The sequence below is a fragment of the Maniola hyperantus genome, chromosome 13, assembly GCF_902806685.2.
Source record: "Maniola hyperantus chromosome 13, iAphHyp1.2, whole genome shotgun sequence".
Taxonomy (NCBI): Eukaryota; Metazoa; Arthropoda; class Insecta; order Lepidoptera; family Nymphalidae; genus Maniola; species Maniola hyperantus.
Window position 1 is genome coordinate 10,193,867 of NC_048548.1, and position 14,930 is coordinate 10,208,796.

Sequence of the window (14,930 nt, forward strand, 5' to 3'; positions counted from 1 at the left end):
ACAGGCACGTTTACATGAAGGAAAATGAATGGAAACTTACTAAAACTTTAGACTCATACAAAAATTATGTCATTCTTAACGGTATTATTAACGGTGACATAACGTAGGGTTAAAAATCACAAAGAAATACCGCAATGCAATTTCAGTAATAGGTATTCTTAATATTTCGCTGTCACAATAGTAATTTGATCAGTTGACCGTGACCACAAAATTTAGAACCAATTCAAAGTCGATGCAACATCACTGTTTTTATATTTAGCAAAACCGTTGTTATAGATTATACAACAACGGTTTTTTACACTAATAAACTTTTTTATTTATAGAGAAATGAATTGAATTAACCGAGAAAGAAGCTTTTTGCTTGCAACGGTAATATTCATACACGGGAAAATTTTAAACTACTTATTAATCATGAATTAGGCTAGATCTTAGTACAATTGGGTAGAGTACATTGGCATTCAGTAATAAGAAAAATAAAAATAAACCGGCCAAGTGCAAGTCAGGCTCGCGCACCGAGGGTTCCGTACTACAGTCGTAATTTTTTGATATTTTGCTCGATAATTCAAAAACTATGATGCATAAAAGTAAATAAAAATCTGTTTTAGAATGCACAGGTAAAGCATCTGTATAATAAATACATCAACTCTACAATTTTCTTAATTTAGGTAAATGAAAAATTGCTCCCAAAATTTATGGGTAACTCGAACTCTAATCTTGTTGTAAAGAATTAAAAAACATTAAATCCAAATAGGTACCTACTACCTACAGAGTACAGATCTTACCTATCTAAAAATTACCTAGCGTATAATCGAAGTGAAGTGATGATGGCAGTTGGCACATCAAGTGGAAATAAAAATACACAATTACAGACAGTAAAAAGTAACGGAAAAAATACCGTGTTATGGACAAGGCATAATATGACACGAATTACATATAATTACGTTTTATATCAAGTCCCGAACTCATTATACCGTGTCATCCGACACTAAGTAGATATCCACTACGGGGCTAATTACATGGAAGCTCGTCACACCACCATTTTCCTAGAAAGCGAAACTACCATGAATAGTGTTATTGGATCTAATTATAAGGTACCTTTATATATCAGTAACTAGATGATAAGCCGTGATAGCTTAGTGGTTATGACATCCGCCTTCTCGTCGGGAGGTCGAGGGTTCAATCCCGGCTACGCACCTCTCGAAGTTACGTGCGTTTTAACCAATTAAATATCATTGGCATTAACGGTGAAAGAAACAATCGTGAGGAAACCTGCATGCCTGAGAGTTCTCCATATTATTGTTCTCAAAGGTATGTGAAGTCTGCCAATTCGCACTAGACCAGCGTGGTGGACTTCGACCTAATCCCCTCTCATTCTGAGACGAGACCTGTCCTCAGTAGTGTGCCGGTGAGAATTTGATTATGTTGAACTAGATGATGCCCGCAACTTCGTTCGTGTAGAATTAGATTTTTTTTAAATCCCGTGAGAACTCTTTGATTTTCCGGGATAAGAAGTAGCCTATGTAGTATGTACCACCGCTATGTACCTACCTACCTACCTACGTCTCCGGAACGCAGGCTACAGCAAGATGAACTATATCATCCACGCGGAATTTGGTTACAATTATTCCTGCGGGAATTTTTGAATTTACCTGAATAAAATATGTAGCGAGCATGATCAATTCAGGGTATAAGCTATCTCCGATCATCAGCCAAATTATTTCAGTCATTATGGTGTGAAGGAGTAATAAACATCCAAACGTCCCAACTTTCACTTTCACTTCAAGTAGAGGATAACACTAGTCTAGTCCATTGGGTAGATAAACTCAACTGAACCACTATAGTGCCAGTATGATAAACTTCATTTATACGGAAAAAGAACATTGTTTATACATATGGTTACATGCCATCAAGGTTGGTTCTTCATAAAGCAAACATTGGAGTCTGCCTCAAGGAGGCAGATATGCTCCTATAGGAGCCTCAAGAGTCTGCTATAGCAGGCTATAGTGAAACGAACTGAAAATCAGCGCTGTATGTTCTTGTGCATAAAGGCATACTGCATAATGCTGAGCTGGGACCGTTTTTCGGGTTGTGCCACACAATACACGTCATGACAGTTTGTTCCGGCGCTTCTTTTGCTTGAAGCGCGTTGGGCTTATGCTCAGGTGGAAGAAGCGCCGGGAATCTCTCAGTTATAAGATGTGATGTGTGGCACAGTTTCTAAAATAAACTTCTTTCGTCGTCTTTTCGTCTTTTCTTTCTTTGTTTCTTTCAAAAACGTAACTAAAAGCTCGATAACGTATCGTATCGATATTGTGATACTTAGTCTATAACGGCTACCAAATAACTCGAGCGACCAGCGAAATCGCGAGAGGCGAGTACCAATTAGAATAGCTAACCATGAACAATGAATTCATAGCAATTGGTTTGATTAGTTGATAAACAAAATAATTATTTGCAAAGCTGAAGTGGCACAAGCAGGGCACATAATTCGAAAAACTCTCAAGATGCTCTAGGTTGACAGATGAGATAGTAGAAGACTAGAACTGCTAGATTCAAGCAGCATAAGGCCGTGGCGTGTGGAAGTCCAGTGGCTACCTACGTCCAGTAGTCCAGGATGTAGCTATCGGTTGATGATGATGATATAATGTCTTGGACTGTAGTAATAAAATGAAGTGATTTTTTGTATAGCGGTAGTTTATGGGGCTGGAATTCTTATAAACTACCTACCCTACCCCTCTACCCTCACTTACTACCTATGTAGAGAGACAATCATTTACCTAGAGACTGATCACAGGATCAACTTGCTACATATTATAAAATACTAGCTGATGCCCGCGACTTCGTACGCGTGGATATAGGTGTTTTTAAATCCCGTGGGAACTCCTTAATTTTCCAGGATAGAATTAAGTAGCCTATGTCCGTCCCCGGGATGTAAGCTAACTCTGTACCAAATTTCATCAAAATTGGTTGAACGGTTGGGACGTGAAAAGCTAGCAGACAGACAGACAGACAGACACACTTTCGCATTTATAATATTAGTAAGTATGGATAGTATGGATGATGTGAATGACTGAGCTTAGGTCCAAGCTTTAACTGAAATGTTGTAATTTCTCTATGTCAAGGATTTATAATAAAACTTAGAGCAACTTTTTGAAAAAGCAGGGCAAGGTTGTTGCGGTCGTTATGCGTGATTGGAACTCGGAGTTCCGCTAAATAGAGATTAGGATACTTTGTAGGGTATAAGTTTTGATATCTCTTGCAATCTCCACGTACCAAAACCAACTAAAACATTATAATATAGATATAGTTCGCGACAGATCGACATGGCAATCGGGGTGGGGACGCCCCGTACACCCGCACAGTCCCTGCGCTAATCCGGTGCGAGATAGCGCGGGTGTCATGCCGACCTGTCGCGAACTACATCTACCAATTATTTCTACGTACATAATAACCCGTAGCTACTTTAACCTACTAATTAATGGTGGTCTACATCTATAACTTTTAGCTATACAGTCAGTATTTATTCAACTTTACACCGTCTTCAGTAATTAGCAAGCGAATTAGTAATATATTTACTTATATGCACTAAAATAACCGTATTTACCTACCAACGCTGATCGTGCCATGTCACGCCATCCAACTCAATCGCATGAATGACCGAGTAGACATAGGTAATGAATAGTTACACAAACATACAAGCATTATCACAACTCACATGTTTTTTTTTAATTTATAGACTAGCGCTTGGCTGCAATCAGACCTGGTGGCAAGTGATGATGCATAAGATGGAGCGCGCTTGCCTAGAAGATGCCTATTCACTCTTGACTTGAAGGTACCCATATTATAATTGGAGGGGAAAACTGCTACTTTTCATCCCGGAAAATCAAAGAGTTCCCACGAGATTTTTAAAAACCTAAGTCCACGTGGATAAACTTGCCCGAGCCTGACTCGCACTTGGCCGGTTTTTTATATTTAAGAAAAGATAATTAAGGTGGCACCTGCTTACTTGTAGGTATAATGCAAATTCGTTGCAAAATTGCAAATTATTGAATTGCAAATTAGTGGCATTCACGTTTTATTATTTAGCTTCAAGCAACAGGTGGAAATAATAAATTTAAAGCAACAAGCCTTTACAACAAGCACTTAAGTCCCTACCTAGCTTATACCTACTATAATGGCTACGAAGTACGAACACAATTACGACCTTCTTGCTACGATCACCTGACGATCGTTTCTTTAAAAACTCTATAAGGGTCTCAATTCCTGTAGAAGTAATAATAAAATCATCATCATCATCATCATTAGGTATCATTAACCCATTACTGGCCCATTACTGAGCATGGGTCTATCTTCAAAATTTAGAGGGTCTAGGCTATAGTCCACCACGCTGGCAAAGTGCATATTGGAAGACTTCGTACAACCTTTCAGAACATTATGCAGAACTCTCAGGCATGCAATTTTTCTCACAATTTTTCCTTCACCGAGAAATCAAGTGTTTAATTGCTTAAAACGCGCATAACTCCAAAAAGTTAGAGCCTGTGATCGAACCCAGGACCCCGCAAATAAGAAGTCTACGGATGTTTAACCACTGCTATAACAGCTTTAGGTCTACTCGATGTTTAGGTCTATAGAATGGTTTTTATTTTACTAAAAGGCTGATTCACGACCATGACTCAGAATTTCTTCCGAAGCAAACAACCTGTTGATGCAGATAAAGTTGGTGTCTAAGTATTTAAAAATATTTGCGAACTGATATTAAACTAAGCAAACATCCCGTAAATATTTACTACGTATGTAAAATAATCCTACGGAATAGTAAATACAAGAAGAAGGACAGTAATCTACTTATTATAGGTATTTTATGTTTCACCTAATTCTATTGAATTAAATACATAAGGAAAACAAAAAAAAATGTTTTCATGCCCATCTTCTATGCGTTCGCGCATCGTTGATTCGATAGGTACTGATTTTGTACAGAACCCTAAAAGAACGAGGCGCGACTCGCACTTGACCGGTTTTATAGTCTCATCTGGTTTTGTTACTAGATTTATTTTATTAGAACTGGCCTATCAAATATCAATATACTTACAGTTATAATGTTGAATCTAACTGTAATACTTATAGTGTGTAATCAATAAAAATATTCTGTTATTTTTTTAATATGTATTATTATTATTGATGTAAGAAGGTATCAGTTTTAAAACATTATATGTTTTCTGATATTTTTATTAGCAGAATATTATACTTTGTCTGTGACACAAGGTACTTTTAATAATGGGTACCGTACAGCAAAGATAAATTAATAAAGTTTATTTCAAAAAACTTTTTATATTTTAATACAGGGAGGGAGGTACAGAACTACAGACCTAATGTTTTCAACATAATTATAATATGTCTCACAAATTAAATTAATCTGTAAGACATCAGATATCCAGGGATAAATATTAATGCCTTGAAGATTTGCTCTTCCGATCCAAGATTTAGTGAACTAAATAGACAATGAAGTTTCTGAGTTCACAGAATAGTAAGATATACTGTGAACAATGTTGTTTAAGTTTCTTTGGTAACTGCTACATCAGCTATAGATATTAGTCGGAATTTCAATCAAGCCGGACTTCCGTTTACTTAGCGCATTGGGCTTTGAATAATTATTGTAATTGTTTGATGTTTTAAGATAATCAATTGATACTATTATACAATATATACGGAAGTACATTCAATCAATAAAGTGCTTTCATGATGGAAGAAAAGTATGAAAGCTTATCTTTCGCTCGTTGGCGTTTTCAATACAGACATCAACTAGAGCCTCGATAACTCAACGGTTAAAGGAACGGACTGTAAGCCGAACTATATCTTACAAATCCAAAAACCGACCATCAAAAACGTCAAAAACGATTACATTAGACCTTTTAGACATTAATAAAGAACTGCAGGCATACGATTCGGTATCACTGCGTTTTGAAAGTTTAAGATTATATACTTAGTAGAAAAAAACTAAAGACCCTCGTCAACTATTATGCATTCTTTGCACCGTAGATATACGTAAGTATGAATACCTATCTACCTACCTACTTGAAAAACGAAAATAAATAATTCCAAGCACGTGTGTTTTTCATTTGTATTTATTCAAGTGGAAATAATAATAGCATAATATTAGGCCCACCTAATAATTATTTATTTATTTAAGTAGTGTAAAATGTTTTTTAGAAGATTCTGGACACAGCTGTATAAACCAGGTAATATTTTTACATTCGGTCCTAAGTAAAGGTTGGAATTGGAATGGTTTTTCTGAGTACATGAACTATGAATAGGTAATGAAAGTAAAAACGCAGAAATGCGATAACGGAATGGTATAACAAAGAAAATTCACATTAATTAGAACAATCAATTCATATTGACCAATCACGAAATACGCAGTATAATGCAATTTATAAACAGAGCATGTTTACAAGTTACAACCACATTTCAAACCTGATGTATAGTGGGCAAAAGGAATTTAATGTCAGCAATATATTTCTTATTCACTAAGCACTAAGAGCCTTCAACAATTTAACTAGGAAGGTGCCTAGTGTACCTGCTTGTTACAAGTTTTGGGTTATGTAAAAGTATGAACTGAAACGATCTGATAAATTAAATGGCTTATGAATCAACAAAATACCTACTCTCATTAGGCTTACTTAAGCAGTGTCAAGCTGCGAAAATATCGTAACCTTTATTGCGTTACAAGCCAGACTTGTATCTTAAAAATCAATTCATAGATAATTTTATACTATTATATGATATTTTAAATACATATTTGTTTTATTTTAATTTAGATACCTCTTTTTAAATTAAATAAATAACTAAATATTATGTGAATATTTCAAGCGTCTACCTGTTGCCGTTAACAATATCGAGCAAAAACGCGCAAAAAATTACGTTTGTTGTATGGGATCCCCTTAAATATTTATTTTATTCTATTTTTTAGTATTTGTTGTTATAGCGGAAACAGATATACCTACCTGTCTAACTATCACGGTTCGTGAGATACAGCCTGGTGACCCGCGACGGACAGACGGAAGCCGGACTCTCAATAGGGTCCGTGTTACCCTTTGGGTACGGAACCCTGAAAATACGCGCCGAATTAAGGACCTTGACTTTTTTATGTCGGTTAAAAATTGCATACAGTCTATTAGACTTATAAACCTGACCCTATTTGAATCACCTGAACATGAAGCGAGAGTTGAAAAGTAGGTAGGTACATGAAATTTGTGTTTACCGATAGAAGTCATTGGTTTACCACCTGTGATGTCCCGTTGTATAGGTATTTTAAAATTATTATAAAGTTCCTTAGACAGTTTTTGGAAAAAACTAACTACCATTTACGAAATAATGCAACCAAAATGACTATGGAACCTTCTCCAGTAATCTGTAACGGAAACATTCCCATGCGTGTTCTGTCACGCACTTGCCAGTTTTATTTTATTAAATCGAATGGTTCTGTAGGTAATAGGTACTTATCTGACCCAATTTGAGTACTTTATACAGATTACAGACTCACACTGTATGTAGGTATACCAATGATAACGTAGGTAATCATTTTTAGTGTTCCGTAATAAAACTAGGAACCGTTATAGTTTCGTCCAGCCCGTCTGTCCGTCTGCCCACTATGTCCACCGTCTGTATAATCACAGCTAAGTATTTTAAAAATAAATTACATAGGTATATGAGTTGTAAGGTTGAAACTTAATACGAACTTACAGAAACCTATTAGGTACCTACCGCTTACACAAAGGCATATTTAAGTTTTGAAAATTTATTGTTTCCCTGAATATTAAAAAGCGCGAATCGAAAATCTTTGTTGACCCCCTAGTGCTACCTTGTCAAATAGATAGTAGTTAGAAGTAGTAGTAGTTCTTATTAATACCTTTTCACGTGCAGCAAGTTCATTTCATGAAATTCAGGTAACTTTTCTGTCGGTCAAGAAACTTTCTAGTTTGTACCCACCATTCTTAAAAGTCTATATTTTTAAAACAGACGTCTACTACAGAAGTAGGCAACGACAGGTAAGTAGGTAGGTAGGTACCTAGGACCTAGGTACCTATTTATTTATTGCATGTGCAGAAAGGAGCGTAAGGCTATTTAAATTTAAATTATACCTAACTTCATTAAGTAAACTTTCATTAAAATAAAATTGCATTTCAAAACTAACCGAGCTTACGACAATGCTAAAAGTTTGCGGTAAATAACCGCAATAATTTCTTGTCTCCTACTAGTAAGTACTTACTTATCACGACTTTTGTGTCTACGCGAAAATTGGCAAATCCCCAAGCCAATTGCGGGAATCTTCGGCAGATTTGAATGACAAAATATTTGTCAGTAAATAAACATAAACACAAACCTGTAAATTGATGACCGCTTGAAACGAGCGCGTTTTCTAAACAAATGGCACTCGCTGATTAAAACGTCCAATTTTACGTTGCAATATTATGATAAATCCCGTTTATTAACGACGAATCACTTTCACTAATGTTTGAAAAGAATTCGTCGTGATTCCAAACTTTCCGAAGTTCACGTAAATGTTTACGCGGCATACGGAGAAGGAGGCGCGCAGCCCGAACTGACTCGCAGTTATTACTGAGTTAAAACTTGCTCCATAGACCGTAGACTCCGTGGAACGGAGCGAGTTGCCTTGCCCCAAGATCCTACGTTCACAAGGTTCACGTGTGGATAAGCTAAGCTGGATGGACGGACGGAGAATTTGCTAATTTTGACCAATTCAGATTCAGATTCAGATTTATTTATTTGCTTTCATGTACCAATAGGTAGTCAATAGACAGCTTATTACTATAGGTACATTACCTATAGGGCTATAGTGTTGTATTATCCTGTCTGGTCCATTATTTATATTATGACGTATAAATATCGAAATATTTGTTCATAATATCGTGTGGAGGTGTTATATTATATAGTAGATACCTACCTGCCTACCACTCTCAATAGCTGTCATGTCATATAACAGTAGGTAAAGGAAAACATCGTGCGGCAACTTACATACCTGAGAGTTCTCCATAATGAAGTCTGCCAAGCCAATTATGTGTTGGTCTAAAATCTGAATCCTCCTCATTCTAAGACGAGACGCAGGACGGTGATGAGTTGAGATGATGATGATGGTTGATGGATGATTTACTGAAACCTGGAATAATGCATTCGGAGAAGCTGTTGCCCGTCTGCATAGTGGTACGTATAGTATGCGACTGGTCAAGATGGCAATCGCCCGCCCGGACAGCCTCCGCGCTAATCCGGTGCGGGCGAGCGCGGGTGACGTGAGGGTGTGCGGGGCGTCCCCCCACCTCATACCCCGATTGTCATCTCAGTCTGTCGCGGACTAGGCAGGTACTATACCTATCTATTGTACCTTGCCTGCAGGGCGCGGCTATTCTCGGCTGAAGCATCTCATCGTGATCTCATCCCACCAGACAAGACCAGAGACTAATTCCAAAATTGCCCCTTCTGGGACCCAAACCCAGCACCTTTTACTTAAAAGTTATAGGTCCTGGGTTCGATTCTCGACAATCAATTAGAAGGTACCTAGGTATTATGGTATTAGGCCATCCGCACACCTAATACCATAGTTTTATGATCCGTTAAACTGCACTAATACCGAAGCTTAGTATGTTTTTCCACGTACCTATTTCTGTCTGTATAGGTGGTAGTTATAGGTACATGAATATACAGAGTGTAACCAGAACGCTAGCAAAAACTTACTTTGCATTGACTCCGATTGGCCTACTTACGCAACGTTCGTTGACCTCTAGCGTCAGTCAAATGTTTTTCAAAAAAATGTTTTGGTGTTATCATATTATCAGTATTCATCAATAGTATCACTTGTCTTCGTTTTTGCTAGAGTTCTGATTACACCCTGTATAAATTGTATTCTCTCTATGCGTCGAAACAATAGATCGACACACCAGCTAGGTTTTACAATCAAAAATGCAAAGCCTTGTTTAGGCTCGGCAGCTTTTTTCCGTTTTGTAAATATTTTGCTCGAAAAATTCTTCGAACGTGATAACGCCTACCTCTATCTGTTTTTAGGGTTCCGTACATCAAAAAGGAACCCTTATATTAGTATCACTTCGCTGTCGGTCTGTCGTGTCTATCAAGAAACCTACAGAGTACTTTCCGTTGACCTAGAATCATGAAATTTGACAGGTAGGTAGGTATAGCACACGTACGGGGAAAAATCCAAAAACCGTGAATTTGTGGTTACATTATTAAAAAAATTAAACCCATAGGGTATTTCCCGTTAACCTAGAATCCCTAAACGGGCACTTTAGTACGGAAACCATACCCGCAGCGGCCGGCGGACACAACCTAAATTAACAGTACATGTATCCGCCTTCAACATTACACGTATAGGGACAAAAAAAAATTTTTTGCTTTGTAGTTTTGGAAGTCAGTTTTTCAATAATTTTTTTATTGAATCTTGTAACGCCATATTTTCAAAAATAAGATCCAGACTATCCTATATCCTATAGCATTAGCGCTAAACAATGATTAGTCGTAACTCGTAATGTTGCGATTTCTTGCAACGGGGAAACTAACGGGAAACGGGGTCCTTAAATTCAGTTTTTTTTTTTAAATAGATATAGCGAGCAAACGAGCAGGCGGGTCACCTGATGTTAAGTGATTACCGCCGCCCATGAACATTTGCAGCACCAGAGGAGCCGCCGATGCGTTGCCGGCCTTTTAGGAATTTGTTGGACCGCCTCTTGAATAATAACCCCATGTTATAATCTAGTGGGAACACCGCCGATGGGAGTTGGTTCCACAGTTTGCACGTGCGTGGAAAGAAGGATCTGGCGCAGCGGACGGTCGAAGTGCACCAGACACCCAGATGGTGAGGGTGAAATTCCTTACGGTGGCGCGCGGTGCGGTTGTAGAAAAAAGAGGGTGGAATGAGGTCAAAAAGCTCTTCAGAGCACTCCCCATTATACAGACGAATCTTTAATATCCCAACCCCTGCTGTCAAAAATTATCCCTGAATAATGTTGTGCTATTTTTACATGTATGAAACATTATATAAAGGTGAGTGAACAAAACACTTTTTTAGTATTAAAATGCCTTTATTTTTTCTTACAAAAAATAAAAAGTTTTTCATTATTTCCCCATTGCCTTCAATCAACAGAGTCTCATCGGTTTGGTTATTGATCGGACTTTGATGACTGTGGTGAGGGGATATGATACAATGTGGATGCTGAAGGATGTGGGGATTGTATCCGGTGTTGGGATGGTATCTGAATGATGAGGGAAGAATCCGAAGATTGAATATGGTACTGTGTGGATGGTGTAAGATATGTGGGTTGGGTTTGGTATTGGGATTTAACGGTGTGAAGGGGAGAATCTGAAGATTGAATATGGTACTGTGTGGATGGTGTAAGATACGTGGGTTGGGTTTGGTGTTGGGATTTTACGGTGTGAAGGGGAGAATCTGAAGATTTAATATGGTCCTGTGTGGATGGTGTAAGATACGTGGGTTGGGTTTGGTGTTGGGATTTTACGGTGTGAAGGGGATAATCTGCCCCCCAATTGTGTAAGAATAACCATTTCATGGCTATCGCAATCGTCAAGAATTCGGCCCTTTGATTGGCTGTGAAAAAATGTAAACAGCGAATCAACCAATCAAATGGCAGAATTTCTTGACGATTGCGATAGCCATGAAATGGTTATTCTTACACAATTGGGGGGCTGAAGATTGAATATGGTACACACAGGTGGATCGTGTCAAATGCGCGGGTCGTGTTTGGTGTTGCGATTTAACGGTGTGAAGGGGAGAATCCGAAGATTGAATATGGTACTGTGTGGATGGTGCAAGATCCGCGGGTTGTGTTTGGTGTTGCAATTTAACGGTGTAAAGTGGAGAATCCAAAGATTGAATATGGTACTTTGTGGATGGTGTAAGATGCTCGGGTTGGGTTTGGTTTTGGGATTTTACGCTGTGAAGGGGAGAATTCGAAGAATGAATATAGTACTGTGTGGATGGTGTAGAATGCAGGTATTGTATTCTACTTGGGGATGGTAAGGTGTGAACAGGAGGATAAAATTCAATCTGGGAAGGCGATGATCGTGATGGTATGAATGGCGGGTATGAAGGCTTAAATGTACCTCGATAGTTAAGTATTGGTATGCGATAAACTTACACCCACAAACGAATCTTCCGACAGTTTATTTAGAGTAGCATAAAAAATCACATCCGATATTAATTTGCGAGCTATGTTGTGTTGCTGTTTATTCAAATCTCTTAATTGCATTCCAATGGATTTTCCAAGGATCTCCCAATCCTCTTCCTTTGTGTTTATCAATACGGAAGCCTCTTCAAGAAAGTTCTTTTGTTCATTTAATGGTGCTACTTTTTTTTTTTTCTTAAACGAAATTTGATTGGAAGTACTGCTAGTTATAGAAGTGTTCATCTGAGTATAACTATTATCTGCGCAAGATAATGATGATGTATCCTGAAACTCCTGAAAGTAATTCAATGTTATTATTAATTTTCAGTTGCCGCAAACAGAAGAAGAATGGGAACAAGTAGCGGCGGTATTTGAAGAAAAATTGAACTTGAATTACTGTATTGCAGCAAGCGATGGCAAACATGTTCCTATCGAAAACCCACCTGGAAGTGGTTCTCAATTTTAGGTTTTCAGCGTAATAACTGTTTGCTCTGGTCAATGCGAACTATGAATAATTATGTACATTCAAATCGGTACCAATGGATCTGTCAATGATGGATCCGTACTGGAATTTGCAAAGTTTTTGCCGCCATCTTTTGAAGACCTACAGAAACGTGTGCCCCATATTATTATGTTTAGAGAAGAATATTTAACTATCACTTAAGTAGGGCTCGCAGAGTGGTGGAGAATGTCTTCGGAATATTGACTTCGCGCTTTAGAGTACTACGGAAATCAAGTGCCAGATTAGTTATATCACCAGAAAGTGTATGCCATGCCTGTATGCACTTTCTTGTGATATAATCTGTATCACCAGAAAGTGTAACACTTCATAAAGGGGATTGGCGGAATCATATGGATGGGGATTGACTTCAAACACAAGTAAAAGTTCAGCGTCTTATTTTAACTTGGTGGGCACTGGGCATAGTTTCGCTTCAAGATCGAATGACTAATATTGTACCAATAAATAAATACTCATGATCATACCTCATTTCCTATTGGGTCCCTGACTGAACGGTATGATTCCGTGGTAGAATCCAGAAAACTGAAAATATCATAGTACCAAATTGTCGGTACATATACATCTTCATTGCCAGTATGTTTCGACTCTCTGACCTTAAAAAAATATTTATTTATTTATACTTTATTAATAACTAGCGACCCGCCCCAGCTTCGCAAGGGTAGCTTATTACGATTTTCGTAGGGATCTCTAATTTTTTGAAACTAAAATATAGCCAATGTCACTGAGGCATAATGTAGCTTTCTACTGGTGAAAGAATTTTCCAAATCGGTTCCGAAGTTTCAGAGATTACTTCCTGCAAAAAAATTTACACTTCTTTGTAATGTAGTATAGATTCATCTCGGAAAATTAAAGAGTTCCCACAGGATTTTAAAAACCTAAATCCACGCGATCGAAGTCGCGGGCATCAGCTAGTTATAATTATTATTCTAAAGTTTTTTTTTTGCCGACGACTGTATATTTTTATCTCGGCTGACGTCACGCCGATGTTAATGAGACATGGTTCCAGCGCAATAGCAATTTGCGGGACTTATAAAAAGCGTGTATTGTCCGTTCATCTCATCGTAACTTGACGCGTGAGAATATGTACCTATATAAATATTGGCACCATTGCTTTGTTAGCTTTATTCCTTAAAAATTAGGGCTTATTATTGTGTGATTTGCAATGGTGCCAACATATTACAACACTTATCCGCGTCAAGTTACGATGAACATACAATAACAGCTAATACAGTGCGACAAGGCTATCTTGGTGCGTGGAAAAAATCAGAACTAACGTTGTCGTCAGGTGTCCCAAGGGTGTCCCCTTTGTTCTTATTTGAATATTCTAAACTTTTGTTCTCCAACAACGCTCCCCTGTCAATGTCATTCAAGTGCCAAGAGAGCCTTGTCGCACTGTATGCTAATAGCATGGACCTAGAATATTCTAGGTCCATGGCTTAAAGTTTAAGCAACTCCACATGCGTGCCTCCCTCAAGCTACTTGACATTGGCGAAGTGCATTGTGCTGGTCTGGCACTACAAAAAGGCATCAAGCAAGAAAAGAAGAAGAACTGCACATGCGCACGAATCGCGCGCATGCGCACAAAGAGAAGCAAGCGAACACAGCTAATATTAGGTAAAGAAATTAGTAAAAAAATCATAACTGTTCTAGCTGTGATAGCTATACAACGTGCAACCATAGACAAAACTTCAGTTGAACTTACTTTTTTTGACTCTCTTAAATAGTTCGACCTTAAGTTGTCGATCTTCTTTTTTAAGATTTTTAATGTGGCATCTTCGTCGAACGTTTTATACAAATTGAATAACACTTGATAGCCCTCATTCCTTACATTCCTATTCCTATAATTTAAATCATTTGTGTCCCAAAGAAAGGGCATATCTTTATAATGTTCTATAATATTTATTAGGATATCTCTTTCCTTCGGCATGGCAGGTATGCACAATGCACTTTCGTGAATAAAAGATGCTGATACGTGCACACGCAGACGCAGGCGCGCGGTGACTGAACGAATGAACGAATCAGGCGTAACGTGAGGCGACTAAAATGATATGTAGAAGTAGCCCTACTCTTACTGTTAGAGCGAGATAGCTAAATGCATTTAAACCTTTATTAGAACGTGATGATCATTTTTTGTCATTCTCACCGTGGCCACTTTTTTTGTTTGTCAAGATGTACTTTGTACGTGAGATCTTGACAAACAACGT

General features: G+C 37.9%; 2 protein-coding genes across 2 annotated transcripts in view; both read right to left on the reverse strand.

Annotated features, from left to right (window-relative positions):
* LOC117987998 (extracellular serine/threonine protein CG31145) overlaps positions 1-8,601 on the reverse strand; it is a 111,856-nt gene extending 103,255 nt beyond the window's left edge. The window contains exon 1 of the mRNA XM_034975093.2: positions 8,381-8,601. The gene's annotated coding sequence lies outside the window, so the exon portion shown is untranslated. The remainder of the gene's footprint in view (positions 1-8,380) is intronic.
* Positions 8,602-11,733: 3,132 nt separating this feature from the next.
* On the reverse strand, positions 11,734-14,711 carry LOC138403177 (uncharacterized). The gene is made up of 3 exons (XM_069502648.1): positions 14,429-14,711; positions 13,191-13,319; positions 11,734-12,500 (listed from the first exon to the last, which is right to left on the reverse strand). Exons 1-3 carry the CDS (start codon positions 14,651-14,653, stop codon positions 12,153-12,155), a joined length of 702 nt encoding a protein of 233 aa, XP_069358749.1. The 5' UTR covers positions 14,654-14,711; the 3' UTR covers positions 11,734-12,152.
* Positions 14,712-14,930: the final 219 nt, after the last annotated feature.